The sequence below is a fragment of the Vipera ursinii genome, assembly GCF_947247035.1.
Source record: "Vipera ursinii genome assembly, chromosome: 2".
Classification (NCBI taxonomy): Eukaryota; Metazoa; Chordata; class Lepidosauria; order Squamata; family Viperidae; genus Vipera; species Vipera ursinii.
Genome location: NC_139513.1, coordinates 171594836 through 171616277, shown reverse-complemented (window position 1 = coordinate 171616277; position 21442 = coordinate 171594836). Strand labels below are relative to the sequence as shown.

At 40.4% G+C, this 21442-nt stretch overlaps 1 protein-coding gene across 17 annotated transcripts in view; it reads left to right on the top strand.

Annotated features, from left to right (window-relative positions):
- Window positions 1–21442, top strand: part of ATP2B3 (ATPase plasma membrane Ca2+ transporting 3) — a gene marked incomplete at both ends in the record, with an annotated part of 85331 nt that overhangs the window by 51155 nt on the left and 12734 nt on the right. For 14 of the 17 annotated variants that reach the window (XM_083355770.1, XM_083355779.1, XM_083355771.1 and 11 more), the window contains 5 exons: window positions 3999–4190; window positions 10315–10528; window positions 11735–11946; window positions 13056–13163; window positions 13761–13943. In XM_083355770.1, coding sequence (XP_083211896.1) covers window positions 3999–4190; window positions 10315–10528; window positions 11735–11946; window positions 13056–13163; window positions 13761–13943 — 909 coding nt within the window. The remainder of the gene's footprint in view (window positions 1–3998; window positions 4191–10314; window positions 10529–11734; window positions 11947–13055; window positions 13164–13760; window positions 13944–21442) is intronic. The other 3 variants (XM_083355765.1, XM_083355777.1, XM_083355768.1) reach the window with 1 other exon arrangement.

Genomic DNA, 21442 nt, shown 5'->3' with positions numbered 1-21442 from the left:
ACCTTGCAGGTGGTATGCGACCATCCTAGAAAAGTGGTAGCAGGGGAGGGGAATGAGCTGAACTGGTGGTAGCACTGCACAAGCCTGAGCGAGAAACAGCTGGAGCTGTCAGGGCTCAGTGGAAGTGCCAGGATCAATGCCAGGCTCCAGCCGGAGCTCAGTGCTGATCCTGGTGCTTCTGCTGAGCCCAGAAGAAGTGCCGATCAGCTGGAATGTTGCAGCATCTCCAGGGTCTTGTGATTGACATTCAGATGGTTGGCAACTGATTCATATTTATGACAGTCACAGTGTCCCAGGGTCATGTGAAGTGATCAAAACCTGCTGCAACCACCCAGCAGACGGGGGGGGGGAATAAAAACCAACCCACCCCCCACCCCACCCCCGCTGCCAATCCTCAACAGAAATGCTCACAACAATGAAAACCTCAGACAGGAGGAAGAGCGCCGCCGGGCGGGCAGGCAGGTGTCTTGCTCGGCTGTGGCTTGGGGGCACTTTTTTCAGTGCCACTGTAACTTCAATCAGTCACTAAGCAAACTGTTGTGAGTCGAGGACTACCTGTACTTCATCATTTTTTTCCTTGTGGGAGGGGGGGTCATCAAGTTTTTGACACCTTGCTAGGCGACTGGTGGTACTCGGATGTTGCCCTATCCTAAAAGTGGTACAATGGGTGAAAAGGTTGAAAAGCCCTGCTCTAGACTGCCTGTGGGGGTTGGGAGTGGGAGGCACTAGCTGTTCACTTCCTTCATTCCCTAATTGGTGCTAAGAACGGGGAAGTCATATCTGCAGCTCTCACCTATGGGGTGTCTCCAGGTTCAACCCTCTCGGCTCTCCTGTTTAACATCTACATGAAACCATTGGTGAAATCAGATGTCAATTCGGAACTTTATTTCAGTCATTGACCAATAACAGTGCATTTGTCATTATGCCAGTGATACCCAATTGTACATCTTAACTTGAAGCTGCCAATGTAGTGTCCCTGTGTCTGGAGGCTCTGGATAAGGAGGAACAGACTCAACCCTGACAAGAGTGAATGGCTAAGTCTGAGTTATTTTCATCTTTAATCTTGGTTTGGCTTGTACTTCTCCATCCAAGACTATTGTGCAACTTGGGGAGAGGGGGTTCTCCTGGAGCTGCATCTTTTCTTTGACCAGAAGACCCTTCAGATGGTCACTCATGCCTGGCCACCTTGCAGTTGAGCTATTGCAATGCACACGGTTTTCCTGAACACCATCCAGAAGCTGTAGCTGGTCCAAAATGAAGTGGTGCAGGTGGAAATGGATGCGTGCACTACACCTGTGTGTCATCACTACCTCAAGAGCTGCATTGATTACCAGCTGGCTTCTAGGTGCAATTCAAGGTGCTGCACATCGCCTATAAGACTCTTCATGGCACTGGGCCTGGTTATTTGTATCTATTTAGTGCAATTGGGCAAAGTGGGCGTATTCCAGTTCTTTCAGTTAAGTGTCATCTTGTGGGATTTAAAATGCATGCCTTCTCTGTTTTGGTGCCTCTCCTCTGGAACATCATAACCTCAGAAATACATATGAGTCCCACCCTTAAATATTCTCTAGGTTTCTGACAACCTGACTCTCTTCCCAGATGTGGGGTTAGAGTGGGACCCCTGGCCTTATTTGGTTATTTGTATGGTTTTGTCTAAGCTTTCTTGTTTTCCTTTTATGTATACTTTTAAAACTGTAAGTCACCCAGAGTCATTTTGGAGTTGCTACTCTCTAGAACACAGAACTGGGTCCTACAGTTCCTGAGACATTCAAATGTATGTGTATGCATGCCTGTGTATTTGTATCAAGGGTCCTGTTTCTCTTCTTATTCAGGTTCTCCTGGCTGGCTGGCTGGCTGACTAGCTAGTTATCTTTCTTAGCCTTGCAGAAAATAATGCAATTTTATCTTTTTTCTCTTAAATATTTAGAAACTTTCTGGCGAAACATATATCAGGAGAACTCTGGTAGTATCTTTTCCAACTAACACATTTTAAAAAATCAACTTTCATAAACTCTAGCTCACTTCATCAGAATAATGGAGTAACTAAACTGATGTAGAATTTAAATTGGGGGGGGGAGGAGGAAAGGAAGCTTCACCCCTATTTAAATGCTACATCTGTTTAACCACTCCACACTTCTGATGAAATAGCAGACAAAAATGTACTCTTTTTAATAAAATTTCTTAGTTGGAAAAGGTGCTACCAAATTTCTGATTTTTAGTTGCCGTACATTAATATAGTTGTCCTCCTACGGTGTTTACTAAATAACATAAGGAAAGAAAAGCAATAAATAAATCAGAAGCTGATGTTTATTTCTCCTAAGGAAGAGGGTACGTCGGTAGAGAGATCAGAGGAGAGAAAAAGAATGTCAAAAGGAATGACTTTGGGGATGCTTAATTTGGAAGATCATCTAATGGCCGTGACCAGGGGGGCCTTCGCACAGGTTCGCCTGGTGCGCCAGTTGCACCCCTTTTTGGACCGAGGTGCCCTATGCACGGTTACCCATGCCCTCGTCACTTCTTGTCTGGATTACTGCAATGCTCTTTACATGGGGCTGCCCTTGAAGAGCACCCGGAGTCTTCAACTGGTGCAAAATGTGGCCGCGCGGGTGCTTATGGGAGTATCTCGGTACTCCCATGTCACACCACTCCTGCACGAGCTGCATTGGCTTCTGGTTACCCTCCGAGTGTGATTCAAGGTGCTGGTAATAACCTTTAAAGCCCTACATGGCTTAGGGCCAGGGTACTTGCGAGACCACCTGCTGCCATTGTCAACCTCCCATCGCCCGGTTCGCTCCCACAGAGTCGGCCTCCTCAGGGTGCCGTCGGAGCCTTCTCTGTGGGCGCGCCGACCCTCTGGAATGAACTACCCCCGGAGCTGTGGACGGCCCCTGACCTTTGGTCCTTCTGCCGTGACCTGAAGACCTGGTTGTTCCAACAAGTGGGCCTGGACTGACTATGGTTTTAATTAGGCTTTTTACTGGGTTAAATTGTCTTGTATTTATTGTATCTATTGTTTAATTCTTTTTTTAAAAAAATTACTTTATGTTTTTTTAATTTTTATGGTTGTGAGCTGCCCTGAGTCCTCAGGTAGAAGGGGGCATATAAATTTAATAAAATCAAAATCAAATCAAAAGAATCAGGGATACCCAGGAATACTTGTGGGGAATCTCTAGCAGGTATCTTTTATAAGACCAATCAAACTTAGCTGCCTTCTCAAATGGAAGGAGTATACAACCAATAGTATGTTACACTGCAGAGTCTCAACCCACACCTTATTCGTCTTGGTCCAGAAAAAGCTCTGCTGATGTTAAGCAGACAGTTCTTGATTTAGATGTACATAACAAGTCAAAAACTCTACCACAGTTCTAGAGAGTTTGGCCTCCAAACATTGTGATCATTTTGTCCCTGCTCCTCATAAAAGGGAGTTCACATTGGCAAGATCACTACCCATGTGTTGAGTGACGGAGGTTGACGCACTTGTGCATGTTTTATTGAACTACCCTTTATACCTGACCTGGTGTGCAGAGTTAATTTCTCCCCCTACCTAGCCAATGCTTGGGCTGGTCCTAATAAGAGATTGCAAGTTTTTTAATTAAACAATCAGCCTAGTGAAATCTCCAGGTACATTCCCATTTTCTCCCCTTACTGTTAGGAGGCACCTAGTTTGAGCTCTGTCAAGAAAATAATAGATTTTGATAAACATGCTAGCTTATAAAGTTTGATTCTGTTATGATTTCTCTCCTGGCTTTATTGCTTTGAGCAATATTGTTCTGTTATAATGTAAATTTCCAGCCTACAAAATCAATAAATAAACCTAAATAAATATGTGTGTGTTTTAATTTGCATAGGGTTAGCAATGGATGAATTAGATCAATGAAAATACTATTAGAATACACAACTGTTGGGATCATTATAGTCCTAAGAGAAAAAGAGAGGGGGTTTTTTGCCCATCACAAAAAGAAGAATGTACCAACCATCTACTTTTCTGTCATCCTCAGGGCATAGCAGGCACTGATGTAGCGAAAGAGGCCTCTGACATCATCCTGACTGATGACAATTTCTCCAGCATCGTCAAGGCGGTGATGTGGGGTCGCAACGTTTATGACAGCATCTCCAAATTCCTGCAGTTCCAGCTAACTGTCAATGTGGTGGCCGTCATCGTAGCCTTCACTGGGGCTTGCATCACCCAGGTGGGCTGCATTGCAAGATGGAGCAGTAAATGGAAGAGGAAGGCCTAGATGGTCTAAAAATTGGAAAAATATACAGTGGGACATTTGGAATTATCTGTTCCAGCTCTTTCTCCCATCCAGGGTGGAAAAGTATGTGAGTGTGTGTCTTAGATGACTGAATAGAAAATAAATATTCAAAGATGAGAGAGATTAAAAGAAGGAGACAGAATCCTTCATCAAATCATGATAAAATGTAAAAATATTTATAACCATAAATTTAGAAGGAGCCACTAAGCCAAGTAGTCCAGAACTCTGCTCCACGCAAGAATACAAAAAGATTTCCAAATGAGGGTTGTCCCATGCAGGTCCCATTACCTCCCTGAGTAATTAGTTTCACCACTGAACTTCTCTTACTGCTAAGAAGGGTTTCCAATTGTTCATTAAATTTGTCCTCACAACTTGTATTATTGGGTCAGTCCATTTAATGATTATATACTGGAATTTGCCTTTCTGTAACTTAAATCCATTAATCTTCCCTCTGAGATGACAAAAACAAGGCTTTAGTATTCTTCTGTGCAACATCATTTGGAGTGTTCCAGTCAATGAGAATAGAATACATTGAACAGCAACACATTTTTGGGAGAAACCCTTGGAGTTGGTATGGCAAGAGTTGGTACATTCCAATAACTCTTTGACTCTGTACCTAACCTATTTCTTTTTTCATTTTGACTGAAAAAGTTATTTGGATGAGTAGCGTAATGTCTCAGTTTCATAAATTTCGGTTGAGTTGCCATGATTTAACTTTTTTAGATCCTTTGGCCTGGATGATTGAGTCTTCATTTACACTGTGAAACTACATTCTCATATTTGGCTGAGGGTGGGGGACTTATAAAGCCACTCTAAAAAGGAAGTGCATATGTCTTTTGTGATATACATTCTTGTAACCTTGCTGGGGGAATTCTGGGAGTTGAAATCCACCCATCTTAACCCACCTTAAGGTTGAGAAACACTGCTCTATGGTAAAATTCCCTGATGTCAAGGGCCATATAGGGTCTGACAAACAGGCAATGGACAATGCAGTTAGATAAATCAGCTTAAAATCGTGCCAAGACTTGATCAGTGGATCTTGGTTCAATCCACAAAATCAGTGATAGATACATGAAATTATTAGGTGTGTGTGTGGGGGGGGGGGGTTATTGCCACACAATCTGCTATTTTCTGCAAATGACAATCTTGAGTAAATGGTCAGTAAAGCATTTCAAGCTAAGAAATATGCATGCAGGAATATAAAAACCAGCTACTTCTCACTCTTTTTTAGATGTATTTCTTTCTTTTAAGTTTAGGTTACACCTACAGTCAAACACGCTTCAGCTCCAATTATTCACAACTTGTGTTATTGAGTCAGTGCATTTAATGATTATATACTGGATTGAGGAACACACAACAGTGTAGAGTCAAATAATCCTCATGAAACTTAAAGCACAGATGAAAAGGGTTTAAAAAAAAGCCTTCATCTTTCCCTGCTTTGATTAGACTTGTGATGAAGCTTGACTCTATTTTATTTTATTTTTTATTCCACTTTCTTTCCATACTACCCTTCAGTAAAGTTTCCAGGGCAATTTACAAAACCTATTTAAACATAAATAATAAAACATGACAACATGTAAATAAAACTGAAAAGAAAGCCTGGGAAAATTAAAAACTCAACACGGTCTCTTTCAGGTTGTCCTCTAGCTGATCTCAGATGATAAGGGCAAAATAGGTTTATTTATTTTATTTATTTATTTATTTAATTTATATACCGCCCTTCTCTCAAGAGACTCAGGGCGGTTAACAGGGCAATACGTAAAAAAACAAGTACAAAAGTTAAAATTGTTAAAACATGATTAAACAATGCCCATAGTACAAATAGTACAAATTTAAAATTAAAATCATAATAACAAACCCACCCCATCCCATCAGGCCAGGCCCGCTTCCTTAAAGAGATGGGTTGTAGAAAATGTAAAGAAACAGGATACAGATAGTCCTTGACTTACAACAGCTTGTTAAGTTACAACAGCACTGAAAAAAGGTTTTCACACTTACAACCTTTTCAGCATTCCCATGGTCCCGTGATAAAAATTCAGATGCTTGGCAATTGATTTATATTTATAACAATTTCAGTGTCAGGGGGGGGGAAGGGGGGTCATGTGATCACCTTTTGTGATCTTCTAACAAGCAAAGTCAATGGGGAAGTCAAATTCATTAAACATCCGTGTTACTAACTTAACAACTGCAGTGATTCACTTAACAACTGTGACAAGAAAGGTCAAAATATGGGGCAAAACTCAATTAACAAATGGCAACAGAAATTTTGGGGTCAATTATGGTCGTAAATCGAGAACTACCTATACATTTTATCCTTAACTGACCTCACCAGAATGTTGGGTTTTTTGTTTTGTTTTTAGTAAACCAAGCAACATTTTGAAATATAAAGAATTAATAGTTTTCTTCCTGGTTGCAGTGAGACAGATAGTAGCAAGATCCTGGAAATCAGGAAAGGATCTGAATAGCTCTATATGATGGCAGAGATGCTAGAAAATCACTCTAATGGAAAATCCAACTTAAAAAGATGGTAGTGATGTATGATGATAAAATACAAGATTTTTTTTTTAATTTCATCTGGTTTAAACACAGGCATAATGACTGTCTACTACCCAAGTCCAGAATTCTAAATAATTTAATTAAATAAGGCTATTTGTATTTTGCCTGTATATATACTCCACAGTATTATCATTTGTTACTTGTTCATAAATTTAAATTTAAAAAAAAATTAAACAAATGGTGAGGGCAGCTGGACAAGACCTTCCAACATTATCATACTGTAACTATACAGGTAGTAAAGCAGATTTTTTTTTTCAGATACTTGATTCCTAAATTTCCTCCACTGGTCATAGCTTTCTCCAATTGAGTATCTGTACAGGTGTGTGACAAATCCCAAAATTCGGTCCCCAGATATAAAGATTCAGAAGAAGGCTTCAGAAAGAGCCGCCTGGCAATTCCATCCTTACCAGTGAAAAGATCTGGCTGTTTGCTGGTTCATGGGAATACAGTCAAAACTAAAACTTGGACTCCTACATAATGGGGTGTGTGTGTGTGCGTGTGTGTGTGTGTGTGTGTGTGTGTGTGTGCACGCGCACATGCCTTCAAGTCAGTGTTGACCCCTGGTGACTGCCTGGACAAGACCCTGTAGTTTTCTTGGTAAGATTTTCACAAGTGGCTTGTCCTTGTTTCCTTCTTAAGAGACAAGAGTAAGTGACTAGCCTAAGATCACCAGGCCAGTTTTGTACCTAGGGCAGGTTCAGAATTTATGGTCTAACCTAGGGTGTTAACCACTACATCAAACTGGCTTTTCCATACTAATCTATTGGGATATAAAGTGGTTGGATGTTGGGAAATAGTTGAGTTACTGGAATACTTCCAACCCTGTCCCTTTCATCTCAGCACATCTTGCCAAAGAGACGGCGAGAATTTTGCTTGGACAGGAAATTAATTTGGGTTTAATCAGAAGCCAGGAGCCTGGCACCAGCCAGCATGCAGTTCTAACACAATCTGGAGGGCACTGAGGTCAGAAAGTTCTTAACATGTTGGCATGTATTAAACAGAATGGAAAATGACTTTTGAAAGATTCCATCTGTCATGTGTAAAATTTTACTGAAAATGAGGTTGACCCCAAATTCCACCTCAATTTAGCAATTTCTTTTATAGCAATGAACTAGGGTGATGGGAGGATTCAAGAGTGGGGTTGACAGTCACCCAGAGACCCACACATACACACCCTTACCCACACATACATACTTCATTCCTATAACTGTCTGTTGCCTTAGTAGTTGTACAAAGATATATATACTGTATATCCACAAACATACATACATACACGCATACATACACACACACAGTGTCCTCTGGAGATATCCTGGATTATCCACTTACCTCCCCGTTAGTAGTACCTCTCATAACTTTAGACTCTGAACTAAATGCATTTATTGCCTTTTCATCTAAGAAAAGTGTGTGTGTTTGTATGTGTGTGCAAAAATAATTAGATGAACATCTGTTAATGTATATTATTAATCTAACTGTAAAGCATTTTTTAAAAAGATAAAAAATATGCTATATTAGAATTAGCAGAATGAGCCCCAGCAGCCCCCAATATTAATAGTGGGTGTATTGGCTACTCTTCCCAATCATTTGCCACACTCTAGGTCAGGGGTCTTCAAACTCGGCCCTTTTATGACTCATGGACTTCAACTCCCAGAATTCCTCAGCCAGCATGCCTGGCTGAGAAATTCTGGGAGTTGAAGTCCATGAGTCATAAAAGGGCCGAGTTTGAAGACCTAGGTAGTCATCTAAAAAGTTGAATCATGGCAACTGGACCAAAATTGGTTAACCTGAGATGTTTCACTTCCCATCCAGGAAGCTTCATCAGTCAAAATAAAAATATTTTTTTTAAAAAAAAAAACTGCCTATTTTTTTTTATTTTGACTGATGAAGCTTCCTGGATGACAAGCAAAATGTCTTAGATTAACCAATTTTGGTCCAGTTGCCATGATTCCTTTCAGATACCTTTGACCTGGATGATGGAGTCTTCATTGACATATCTAAGTAGTTATCTTCTTCTTCCTCCTCCCCCCACCCCCAAAAGCATCCTTAGCCCTTCTGCTCTACCACTCAAGGAAAGGAGCACAAGGGTTGTGCTAACAAGGATAGGCCTTGCACCCAATCCTCCTGTTTCTCCCATAAAAAGGGAAAAAATCTGCTTATTAACACAGTGACAGAAACATTCTGCAAATATTGAAGTAGAGACGTTCTCGTTTGCACTGTTGTTGTACTGAATCCCTCTTTTAATCCAGAATATCAGATCCTAGTTAGATTGTGAAAAGCAGACTGAATCAATAAACATTTGAAATCTGTACACCAGGTCATAGCTCCGGCTAATCTAGCCCAACGATTTATATTCTGATATCAGTATATCTCACAAATCTCCAGAGTAGAGTGAGAGTGACTCACTTCAAGGCAGACACACGGTTCCCAACTCCTTGTTAATTTTAGCGCTACTGCAGAGATTTCTAGAGGAAAATAACAGGCAGGAGATATCACAGGTAAAGGAGTTAACTTTCTCCCTACCTGTCAATTGTACCTTGCAAGTTAATCCCAAACTGTACAGTACAGTACTCTGTTCGCTGTCATCTTCCATTTAAAGGACTATCCAATTCAATCCAGTTTAAAATAAAAGAATAATAATGGAGCACAAGGACGAGTCTTTGGAGCTGTCCATCAACAGGTAAATTCAGGAAAGCAAGACGTGTCTTGTTTTGTCCTTTCGTTCTTGATGGATTCCTTCTCCTCCTCCTTTTGATTTCAAGGCAGCTATTCGTAAGCTCAGCTCTTGGCTGAAGCACAGACCCAGGCTGGAATTCAAAAGTAGTCTGACAGCAGCTTTTTTGCCTTACAAGCCAACCAAGGTGCTACCAGATACCTTCTGAATTCTGATTACCATAGAGTAGCATGGCTGCTTTCCCACAAGGCCTCAGCCTCTCTTGAGATCTTCTGCCTGGAATTGCCCCTTATGATGATACATAGATGAAAATATTGATGATGTTCACCTAATATTTTTTATTTTTTTTTTATTTTAATTCCATTTATATCCCGCCCTTCTCCGAAGACTCAGGGCGGCTTACAAGCTTAGCAGTAGCCTTCATTCTATGTATATGCCTGCTTATTAGGGCTTTCACACACACACCCCAAGCGGCATTATTACAAAGTCAGCTTAATTGCCCCCAACAATCTGGGTCCTCATTTTACCTACCTTGGAAGGATGGAAGGCTGAGTCAACCTTGAGCCTGGTGGGATGCGAACCTGCACTAATTGCAGGCAGCTGGTGTTACTTAAGGAGGCAGAAGCCTAGTACTGACTTTTTTTTAAAGCCTGGATTTGTGAATTGACCCATTGTTGGTAGCAACAGAAAGTTTGTTCATGTCTGAGCAAGTCCATTGGTATAATGTCTTAAGGTGGATAGAGTATGCTTAGTATGCCTGGAGGTGGATGGGTGTATGCTTCCTTCACTTCCAGGAGATGTTACAATTTTCCTTCTCGATTTCTCCTAAAGGATTCTCCTCTCAAGGCAGTACAGATGCTGTGGGTGAACCTCATTATGGACACATTTGCTTCCTTGGCCCTTGCCACCGAGCCCCCAACTGAGGCCCTGTTGCTGCGCAGGCCATATGGACGCAACAAACCCCTCATATCCCGGACCATGATGAAAAATATTTTGGGCCATGCTGTGTACCAGCTCATTATCATCTTCACTCTCCTCTTTGTAGGTGAGTTTATAAGTGAACTATAGAAGAGCAGAGAGTAGAAGGTTGGAGATCTCCACTGACTGTCCCAGAGGTTTTCTGGATTTCTATGGACTAGTTTTGCCTCATCATGGCAGTTCAATAGTTATGGCTATTCACATCTCTCTTCCAGGGGTATCTTATCCCTAGCTCTTGGCACGTGAGGGAGAGTTTTACAACCTGTGCTACTTTTTTGGCAAATTTAAAGGGAATAAATGAGAGAAAGGGGAGAAAAATAATTCAATAGAGTCACCTGTTTGTCCTGTAGCATTAGGGCATACAGATGAGGTAACCTGTCCTCTATTTTTGAGGGGGGGAAAGATCAACTTCACAAGGTATAAATAGAATCAAACTTTAGTTGGGGGGGCGGGAAGCAAGAAATAAAAAATTCTTTTCAAACTTTAACAAAATTAGCAATGGGGGGATTCAAAACAGAGTATTGCTAAAACCAGTCAGCATTTGAAAGAGCTACTGGAACAGGGTAAGCTCTGATGAAGAGGCTGCTCCTCTAAACTAGGAAGCAGTAAAGATATTCCAAGTTAAAAAGTTGATGCAAAAATGTTCCAAGTTCCAAGCCCTAAGCGACTGAGCTTGTATAGAAACAACGGATACCAGAGATGATGATGAGAATTCACGAAAACTAAACCTAGCAGAATTCTTAGCTAACCTTTTCCCCATTTCTCTAAAGAATAGACTGGGCTTGAATCAAATTCTTTTAGATTCGACTGTTAAGTGGAAATTCCACTCTAATCAGAGCTGGAGGAAAAGCTTCGTTGTTCCTTCTCTCCCATCCACCATAACACACGCCTACACATTCCTTTTCTCCTGGAGTACTGCCTGCCCTTTCCAAGAGAACCAAAGCTCTTCCCTCTGGAAAGGGAGGAGTTGAGGGAGAAGCCCCCTTTGTTACATGCTATAGTAAGTAAGATCCCTCCTGCAAGAAGTTGTGCATCCTGCAAGAAGATCTAGGATTCCAATCCCAACACATTGATTTGGATGCCTGAGCTGGCAGCTTGTCATCTGTCATGAGGGGCTGATAGATAAGCAGCAAGAGTGAATATGGGGTGGGAGCTTACCTGTCCATTCAGTAGAAAGCCAAACTGGAACTTTGGTGGAGAGATGAATTTGGCTGGTTGGATTGGGCATTCTCGGTCCATGATGCATTGCTTTACTCCCTTTCCTTACCTGCAGGAGAGGTTATATTTGACATCGACTGTGGCCGCAATGCTCCCCTGCATTCTCCGCCCTCGGAGCATTACACCATCATCTTTAACACCTTTGTCATGATGCAGCTCTTCAATGAGATCAATGCCCGCAAAATCCATGGAGAGCACAATGTCTTTGATGGCATTTTTGGCAACCCCATCTTCTGCAGCATTGTTTTGGGCACCTTTGGCATACAGGTATAAGCTTGCTGCAACCAGTTGTGAAAAGATGGATGGAAGTAGAAAAAGATGCAAAAGAGGCGTGTACTTCCTCTTTCTGTGGACTTCCACAGCCTGGAAGTGCTGAGCAGGCAACTCTCCGATTCTTAGCCAGGATGGTCAATGCTCCCATCCTAGTTAATCCCAACACATTTAAGGGTAGCTAGTCAAGAAAGCTGATGTATAACTATAAATGAATAGTTCAGTAGCTGTGTGTGTGTGTCTGTCTGTCTGTCTGTCTGTCTATCTGTGTCTGGATCTGTGTCTGTATGAAATGTGAATGTTTATGCATGCTTCAGTAGGTCGTGGTTTCACATTTCACATATCGACAAAGTAGACATATAACTGCCCTAAATATGCCTCCTGACAGTGAGGACTACAACTGGAAGGAAAGACAGGGAAGACAGGGAGAAGTAAGGTTGACAAAAGATAAATATATTAAAATACAAGTTATGTATAGACACACGGATAGTATAAAGAGTAAAGATTGTCATCATGGAAATAGTGCACAAATGGTTATCTGGACAGACACTGAGACATTTTTTAAGCCCAAAGCAACAAGATAACATTGGGAAGAGAATCAGGCAAATGCTTTCTTGACTCACAGTAAATATAAAAAGTGGGAGGAGGGGCAGCACAACCAGACTTGCAAGATTGTTATTACACCCGATGTCTATTAAAGTAACTTTAACATCCATCTGTGCATCCAAGCATCCATGTATCCAGCCATCTACCAGCCTCATTAGGTAGACTAGAGCAAGAAATGGATGCATGGATTATTTGTATTTAGATAGTTTGTCTCAGAGATTTTACTTGCACTGAGCTTTATGGTATCCTCCTCAGACCACAGGTGCTTCTTGCCCTGCAACACATAATATTTTGGCTCTTTGGACCTTTGTTTTCAATCCCTTTTCTTACATTTACCTGAGGATTTGGTTCCTCAGATCCTGGATATGTTCTGATCTGTTCTTTGTCCTGCACATGACCCTGATTTTCCTTCTGTCCTGTTCAGGCAAGCCTCTTCTAGTACTAAAAAGTTGGCTATCAACTTACCATCCCTCTCTTCCCCCCCCACCCCCATCCCACAGATCGTCATTGTGCAGTTTGGGGGAAAGCCATTCAGCTGTTCTCCACTGAACGCAGAGCAATGGCTGTGGTGTCTTTTTGTGGGCTTCGGGGAACTCGTCTGGGGACAGGTAAGGAAATCATTTTCATTTATGCCGGTATATGCTCTACCTTACTTCTCCATCTGTACTGGTGTTTCCTTCCAGGTCTTGTTTTCAGATTTATGCCCCAAAAATATGAAACAGGAGAGAAGAAAAACTTCTCCTAATCGTTTTTGCTGCACCATTTACAGAACTGTATACCTCTCTCTTTCCTCCCATACTTATCTATCCCACCTTCCTTCTTCTTCTTTTTTTTTCAAGTGGAAGCTTTACATTTCAAATTTGTCCATAGATAAGATGCTCCAGACTTGTAAAACTGTTGCTGCTCTTTTTCACCCTTTGCCCTATAGATTTACATAAAATTATTATACGACTTTATTACAACTGTATGTTTTTGTAATGTGGTATAACCTAGAGTGCTTCCTAATTACCCCTAGCATGGAATGTGTCTTTTCCACATCCATGGCCTATTGAGCTGTTGTTTTCATTAAGCAGTCTAGGGTTGCCCCGTGGTCCATTCCTATTGCTATTTTTTGTTTCCTGAAAAATGTTGAAACTGAGCAGTGGATTTCTTCTACAGAGAAAAGTCTGAAAAGTAGCCTAGGTGATTTACTCCCCCCACTGCAGGTCATTGCCACCATCCCTACCAGCCACCTTAAATGCCTGAAGGAAGCAGGACATGGTCCTGGTAAGGATGAGATGACAGATGAGGAAATGGCTGAGGATGAGGAGGAAATTGACCACGCTGAGCGGGAGCTGCGCCGTGGCCAGATCTTGTGGTTCCGTGGCCTCAACCGCATCCAGACCCAGGTATGAGACAGTAAGGAGGAGCCTCCTTGCCTATGACTCTGACCAGTGCTTCCCTCCCCGCCCCCTTACCCAATCCTTCCTTTGCTTTAGCGGTGACTTGAAGACCGATCTTTCATCTGGTTATCTCCTACCCCTTCCCAGGACATGGTGGTTTCACCCTGATGCTCATGCCTGGTGGAGAGAGAGAGAGAGACCTTTAATGCCAGGCTTAATTTCCACACTGCCTTGTTTCAAGAGAATAAACTAAAGAATGCCGTGCTTGGATGCATGAACAGGGGCAGCGTATAGAAGCAGAAATGGGATGGTGATTTTGTTTGTTTGTTTATTTCTTCGTTGTTGTTGAGCTACTTAAAAATTGTCCGAGAAAAAGAAAAAAGGAAATCCGTAACTCAGACAGTAACAGCAATTGTTACAGTAATGCCACAGCCATTGTCGTACCAGTGCCAATAAGGAAAATTGCAGCAAAGTTAGTGGTAGTAATTTCTACAGTAGAGAAACTAGCTCCTGCTAGTTTCTCATAAGATAAATGGAGAAAAGAATCTGAAAAAGATGCCTTGTCCAAGGACAACCAGTATGAGTATGGCAACAAACTGACTTAGCTCTGACCTCTCAGTTATTAAGCCCCACTATGTGGCTTGTCCATTTCCATGGAGAAATATGGTGATAATGGTAAGAGCTATGTAACATGTACTGTCCAAAGCACCCCAGATATAATGCTGGTTATGGCATGTTGTATCTGTTTTTGGGGGAGCTTGATCCAAATGTCCAGGATGATACTGGAGCTGAGGGATCATGCATAAAAGCCTGCTGAATCTTTATTCTATTACTTCACTCCTTGCTCATGTGCAAGTTCAGGATGTCACAAACAGCAGGCTGGTGTGTTAGTTCACAAGGAGACCCACTGTTGGAAAGAAGCCCAGTTTGCAGCTTGTATCACTATAAGTACCTAGGACAGAATTGGGCATATTCCTTGCACAAGTGTAGTGAGACAAAGTGAAGTGAGTTTAGGCTCCTTCAAAGTCCTTCTTTCTTTGGCTGAAATGGATTTTAAGAAAGAAATATTTGCATTATGAAAGACAAATCTATGTTTATCAGTTGAAAATGAAAGAATATTGGGGAAGGTAAAATATTATAGTTATATCCTGACTGTCTTCTGGGTAAAAAAAAAGTTGGCCACTCAATCAACTTTTGGTTGAATCCCTGAGAGAATCCCTGAGTATCAAATGAGAAGCAGGAGAAATCTCCGTGCATACACAGTATTTCCTTTTGTGGTGATGAGCTTCATGGAATACAATATAATGGATTAAAATGTAAGCATGGGCTTTGCTCTTTCAGTAAGACAAACTCCAAAATGTCTCAACTTTTCCACAAGAAGTCTGGGATTAGATGCATGCTCCATCGGGCACTTGTAACTTGTCTGACGCAGCGAAAGCACACTCCATTTAAGAGGAAATGGCATTTTGACAGAAAGAAAAAAGGAGGGGAAAATCTAGCAACTAAAGGAAAGAAGTAGGTCTGTAAAATGTAAAGGATAGCACTTCCTCCCCATTGGAAATCCTTCTGTTCAGGGTGCTTCCCCACTGATATTTATTTTGGAATTCATAGAGTCGAACTTTACTAGCTGGGATGAAGATGGGGCAGTTATCAAATATCTATATCAAATTCCTGCTGTCGTATATTTTTCTCATGCCTCTTTTATGTTCTTTTGAAAATTCATGAAATGTTATTTTATTCTTTTTGTAAGGAGTGGAACAACAGCACAATCTCTCAAATTCCCCACTTGTTTTTAAAGAGGTGTGCCTTTGATGAGTGCAGTGATGCTTGGGGTGCAGAAGTTAATGCTGCTTTATTCACTATTATCTTCTCAGATAGCTGTTTTGGCAGTATTTTATTTTTAGCCTTTACATTTGGACTAAAATCCATTTCAGCTTTTCTTTTTTTAAAAAAAAATACAATTCAATAAACTTGAAACATTGTGTCAGTCAGCATGCTAAAAATAATTTATAAATACATGACTTAAATTGGCCATTATTCACACAGTTAAATTACATCTTCTAGTAGATTGGAAAAAAATTGAAATGTCTCCACATACAAGTATTGTACTGCCTGAAGGTAAAAAATCAATTGCCACTAAGTATATAATTTATAGCAGAAAAATAATAACTGAATAAGTTTAGAATCCTGCAGATTGGAAGCACCCCAAAATAATTCTAATTAATTAGTAATTAATTTGATTTACCTGGGCTTATAAAGATCTGCATTATATGTTCCTTTTAAACAAAAATTAAACCAAGGATTATCAGGTACATAAAGGTTGCACTCATAAATTTGTGGGGAAACTCAATGCAATTATAATCCTACAACAAGATAAGGTCCCTGGAGGATGGGTGGGACACAGAATTCATCTGAAGGTAGGCTATTTATAGTATTTGTACACAGGTTCGAGTGGTCACCAGTGGTCCATGTGAGCGGCATGATTCCAAAGACACCCATGTCTGGCTTCTATGTTCTAATTACATGCTTTCTGGTTGCAGCCTTTCCCCACCCATCCCTTCCCATTGCCTCCCATTGCCTCAAAGAGGGGGTGGGACATGTGCCTTGTTGCAACTCTTTTTTTTCTTTTAGCATGTAAAAAAATGTTCCTGCCTTAAGAGTTGATGCTCTTGGATCAAGGAAGTTCCCTGGCCAGGAGCATGATGAGAAATGATCAATAGCATGTGATGTATAAAAATTGCTGCTGAATGATTAAAATGAAATGACTGCTACTCAAGCATCATGTCTTCCAACCCTTCCCCAACAACAGCTCTTAATCAACTTACACTGATGAAGGGTGCCCATCAGTGGTGTGATTCAGCCAGTTCACAGCACTTTGGCAGAACCGGTAGCTAATTTTTTGTTGCCCAAAACCAGAATGGACTTCCGGAAGCAAACCGGACAGCCACACAGAGAACCAGTTGTTCACATATTTGAATCCCAACGCTGATGCCCATGTGCCCCATCTTTCATGACAGAACCCAGGAATCCGGCTCCCCTCCCAATCTTCCCCCTCGGGGTAAGAACCAGGGCTTCCAGGATGGAGTGTAGAAATTTCAGGCAAGCTTAACCCCCAGTTCCTTTAATTCTAAGAACTTCAGTGCAGACCCCTCATCTCAGCCTACTTAATCAACTTCATCCCCTTGAGATGTAAGTTGTAGCAATAGTGCCACACCCATCTGAAACATATGAGTCAAAACAAGAAGGCTGATTAACCAAAGCAGAGGGGAGCAGAGAGGTTTCTGTAGTTCAAAATGCCTTGCACCAAACCTACTGGTATCAAATTGGAAATGTTCCTGCTTCTGCCTGCTCATATCATTTGCACCAGCAGGAGATCAAGAATTCAAAACTGGTTAGTACCTATGTTATATCTCGATTCGACCCAAGCTGACTGATTTATCTGGATCTATATGTCTAATTTAACCAGTGCTTTTTTTGTAAAAGAAAAAGGTGCCGGAACTCACACATGTCATACAACCCACCTTGCCTACCCTACAAGGTTCCATCCAAAAAAGGTGCCAGAACTCCATTCTGAGCATTCTATGACAAAAAAGCCCTGAATTTAACCATCTTGTGACCTCATAAAGAGGTTTTGGGATATGCCAATATAAGTGACATTTTTCCTATTGCAAAATTGGGGCAATGAAGCTCAAAGAGTGATTTGGCAAAAGCCATCCTGGTAAGTTCATGGGTCTTTCCCCATTTCTGATGTGCTATTCAGCCATCTACAGTACCAGTCAGCAGACAACAATACTGGCATGATATTTGCTGAGCCCTTTGTTAATTCCTATCTTATCTCTATTCCCAGTCTCTGCCATTACCTCACTTTCTTCCAAGGTAAGGGGTGGGAAAGCTTAATGAATTTTAGACACCTTGAGGCTATCTGTGTCAGAATAAATATACCTTAATCCTACTTCACACATGGGCTGGGAACAAGATGAGCTACACGGGGACACAGTGGAATAAAAAGAAACTGTCAATGTATGTTTGTACCATGGATAGATGCAGGCCATATCTTACAGAGGCAACATTCATTCCACTCGACTAGGTTCCCTTTGGGCCATGCCGATTTTGTGATACTGTCCAAATACTATTGGTAGTCGTGAATTATATGGAATGAGGAGACTGCAATACTCCTCAAGGACAATTATGTTTGTAACAGAATATATCGTATAAGCTTTTCTTTTTTGAGAACTTCTATGATCTTGGATTAACAATAATGTGTAAATAACAACAACAACAACAATAGAAATGGTAATAATAATTCCTCCCCAAGCATGGTTCCCTAAGAAAAGACTTTGCCCCTTCCCAGCTATTTCTTCCTCTGTGACATACCTGATCATTGTTAAAAACAATAAGTTGGGGTTCCTTGATATAATACATCCTGTTTATAAATTCAATAGAATTCACATGAAGAAGCTTTTCTATGAACTACATAATGTCCCATTGCAAGTAATATTTACATATTCACACTGGAAGTTTTTTTCATGTGAAACATCACCAAAATTTCCTTGCACATTAAGAAACAGTTTTTCCTAAGCCATTCCCTCTGACATGCTGATCTTCTACTCTAATTTTTTTTGGGTGGGGGTGGGGAGGATACATGTATACACATAACACACACCCTTCCAATATAAAAGTTCCAGGGGTAGTTTTATGTGCTGATCCCACTGAATATATCAATATCCTGAATGCATAAATTTGCTTCTTCTTTTTCTTTCTTTCTTCCTTCCTTTTTTCTTTCTTTCTTTTTTTTTGCAGGGAGTGAGGGAAGACATATAATAAACGGGTGTAAATTCATGCTTAGAATTTAAGGTAGAGTCTGACAATGGACATGCTTCAAGGTGACAAAGGTGGATTCTAAATTCCTTCTTCCCCTTCACATTTCCTTTTCACACGGATACAAACATATACAGGAACATATATCTTTCCAACCAATCTATTTCAGGTTTATTTACCCTTTCTTAGCATGCCAAGATCTCATACTTTCCTTTGTCTCGATAATAATGCTAACAGAGAAGCCCACCCATTTAATATCCTCCTCAGTTATTCCCAGTTACAATCAGCTTATGCTTATACAATGGCTGGGACTATACATCACACTACGCCATCCTCAGGTTTCTTGATTTTGGCTTAGAACAATGAGTGAGCCAAACTAGTGTGATGCAGTAGGTCCTTTTCATCACCCAAGAACAAGAATCTGACATACAGACATAAATAAGAGAGAAACATCACCAAAAGGATTGGTCCATTCATTTTTCACAATTGATATTACAGCATAAGAAGGAATGTTTGTCTCAGTATTTATATACATAAATTATCACCAATAATACTATGCAATGTTTCACTGTACTGTATGGTGAAGCCCAAAAGTTCAATTACACACTTCATGTATACATTCCAACCAACGCATCTGCATGAATTAGATATAATAGCTAGATTTAAACGTGGGGGTTTCTTTTTTAAACTACACAAAATGCATCATGGGTTTCAAAAACACATGCTGGTTTGATTTCTTTTAAGCTTTTATTGAAATCTTTGCAGGTTTCTCTTGTGCACTGTCTGATGTAATGTGGCCATCCCTCTCTGTCACACTTCAGATAAGTTGGGACTTTCCAGAATTTCCAGACAGAATGGTCTTCCTGGTTTAGGGAAAGACAGGGCAGGCTTCCTGCTTGTGGGGATGTCTGGTTCACTTATCATACTAAGTCATAAGACATGGCTTACTAACCAGGTTGCTTAGTTTCATACTAAGCCCAAACCAAACATTTTTGCTTAGTGGGCCACATAGCATATATACCGTGTTTCCCCCAAAATAAGACTGGGTATTATATTAATTTTTGCTCCAAAAGACACATTAGGGCTTATTTTCCAGTTAGGTCTTATTTTCAGGGAAATACAGTACTAAATGTGTCCGTCTGACTGACGATCTTAATTGGGGCTTATTTTTTGGGTGGTGCTTATATTATGAGCATCTTTAAATTTCATGCTAGATCTTATTTTCCAGTTGGGTCTTATTTTCGGGAAAACATGATACTCGCAGATAAGGAATTTATGGTGCCAAAATACACCCCCCAAATTGGGTTCAGTTTATCTGCAGATGGACTTATCTGCAAGTATATAGAGTAGGCTTTCCCTTCAACTTTTAAAAAGTACCTGTATATCTTGTATATATTCACCGATATATATACAAGCCTATCTGTGAATAAGCTGACCCTCAAAATTTATGTATGTTTAATTTTCACAATAGACTTATCCCTAGTGGCACATTTTTTCAAAATAGTTTGGTTAAAAATTTGAGGATCAGTTTAACTGTGGATGGGCTTATCCACATGTATATACAGGATTCCCATTAGAATTATTTCTGGGATTAAGAAGTAGTTTCTTAAACTGAGAGGAGCAAATTAAGCTTTTCCCAGTTCTGCAATTCTGTAATAAAGATGGGCTCAGCTGCAAAAGATTTCAGTTATATCAGGTTAACTATTATTCATATTGATAATTTTACAATACTTTGCTTTTCCTCCAAGCTTGCATCCATACTTGCATAACCTAATTTTGAACCAAGATCGAATATTTTTTCTACTGTATCAACACCATGGCCTATTATTTCCTCATCTTTTCTCTTATTTATTTTCTAAGTGACTGTATAACTGTACACTATACAAAGCTTGCACTGCAATGATTTTTGGATCCCAGAAGGTTCGTGCTATTTACCAAGTAGTGTATTTAGTAGGCCTTCTGAGTTAACATGCTTATTCAGGTTTATTTCAGGTAATTTTGAAATTAAACGTTTATTTGAAAACACTGTGGAAACATCACAAAAGAGAAGGATTAGATTTTATTTTCCTATACATGGGAAGTAGATCTCAGTGTTTAGTTATAGGGCTGGTCCTATCATTAGGCAGAGTAAATTGGTGCTTTGAGGGCAGAAGTGAAGAGATAGTGAGCAGGGAAGAGAGAGCTGGGAGTGCTACTCAGCTTGTCCTAAGCTATTTAGGACAAGTTATGGAAGACCTTGTTTTATTTTCAGGCACAAATTAAAATTCAACTGCCAGTTCAATCTATTGCTGTACCTGGAAGAACATGTAGGATGGAGTTCATGGCCTCAGAAGAAGCTTCAATCATATTTAAGTGAAAATATGTACTGGACTCAGCAAGTGTGTATTTTCACAAGTAGGAAAAGTTAGAGTGTTGTGCACATTGTAAGTGTAGCCTTTTATATACTGTAGTAATCCATGCTTGGAAAGAGTCAGACAATTAAACACAATACCATCCAAGGGTCTATCACTGTGAATGGAGAAATTGTAAAATTCAAGGATTTCTGGATGTTGAATCTTTCTTAATGCTTATTGAACTCATGCAGACTTATGACTGGAACCCTGGGCACAGATCTGTCTTGATAGCTTTTCGTTTTTCTTTTGAATTTGAAAACAGGAAGGAATAACACTAATATAGGATAAACTGAG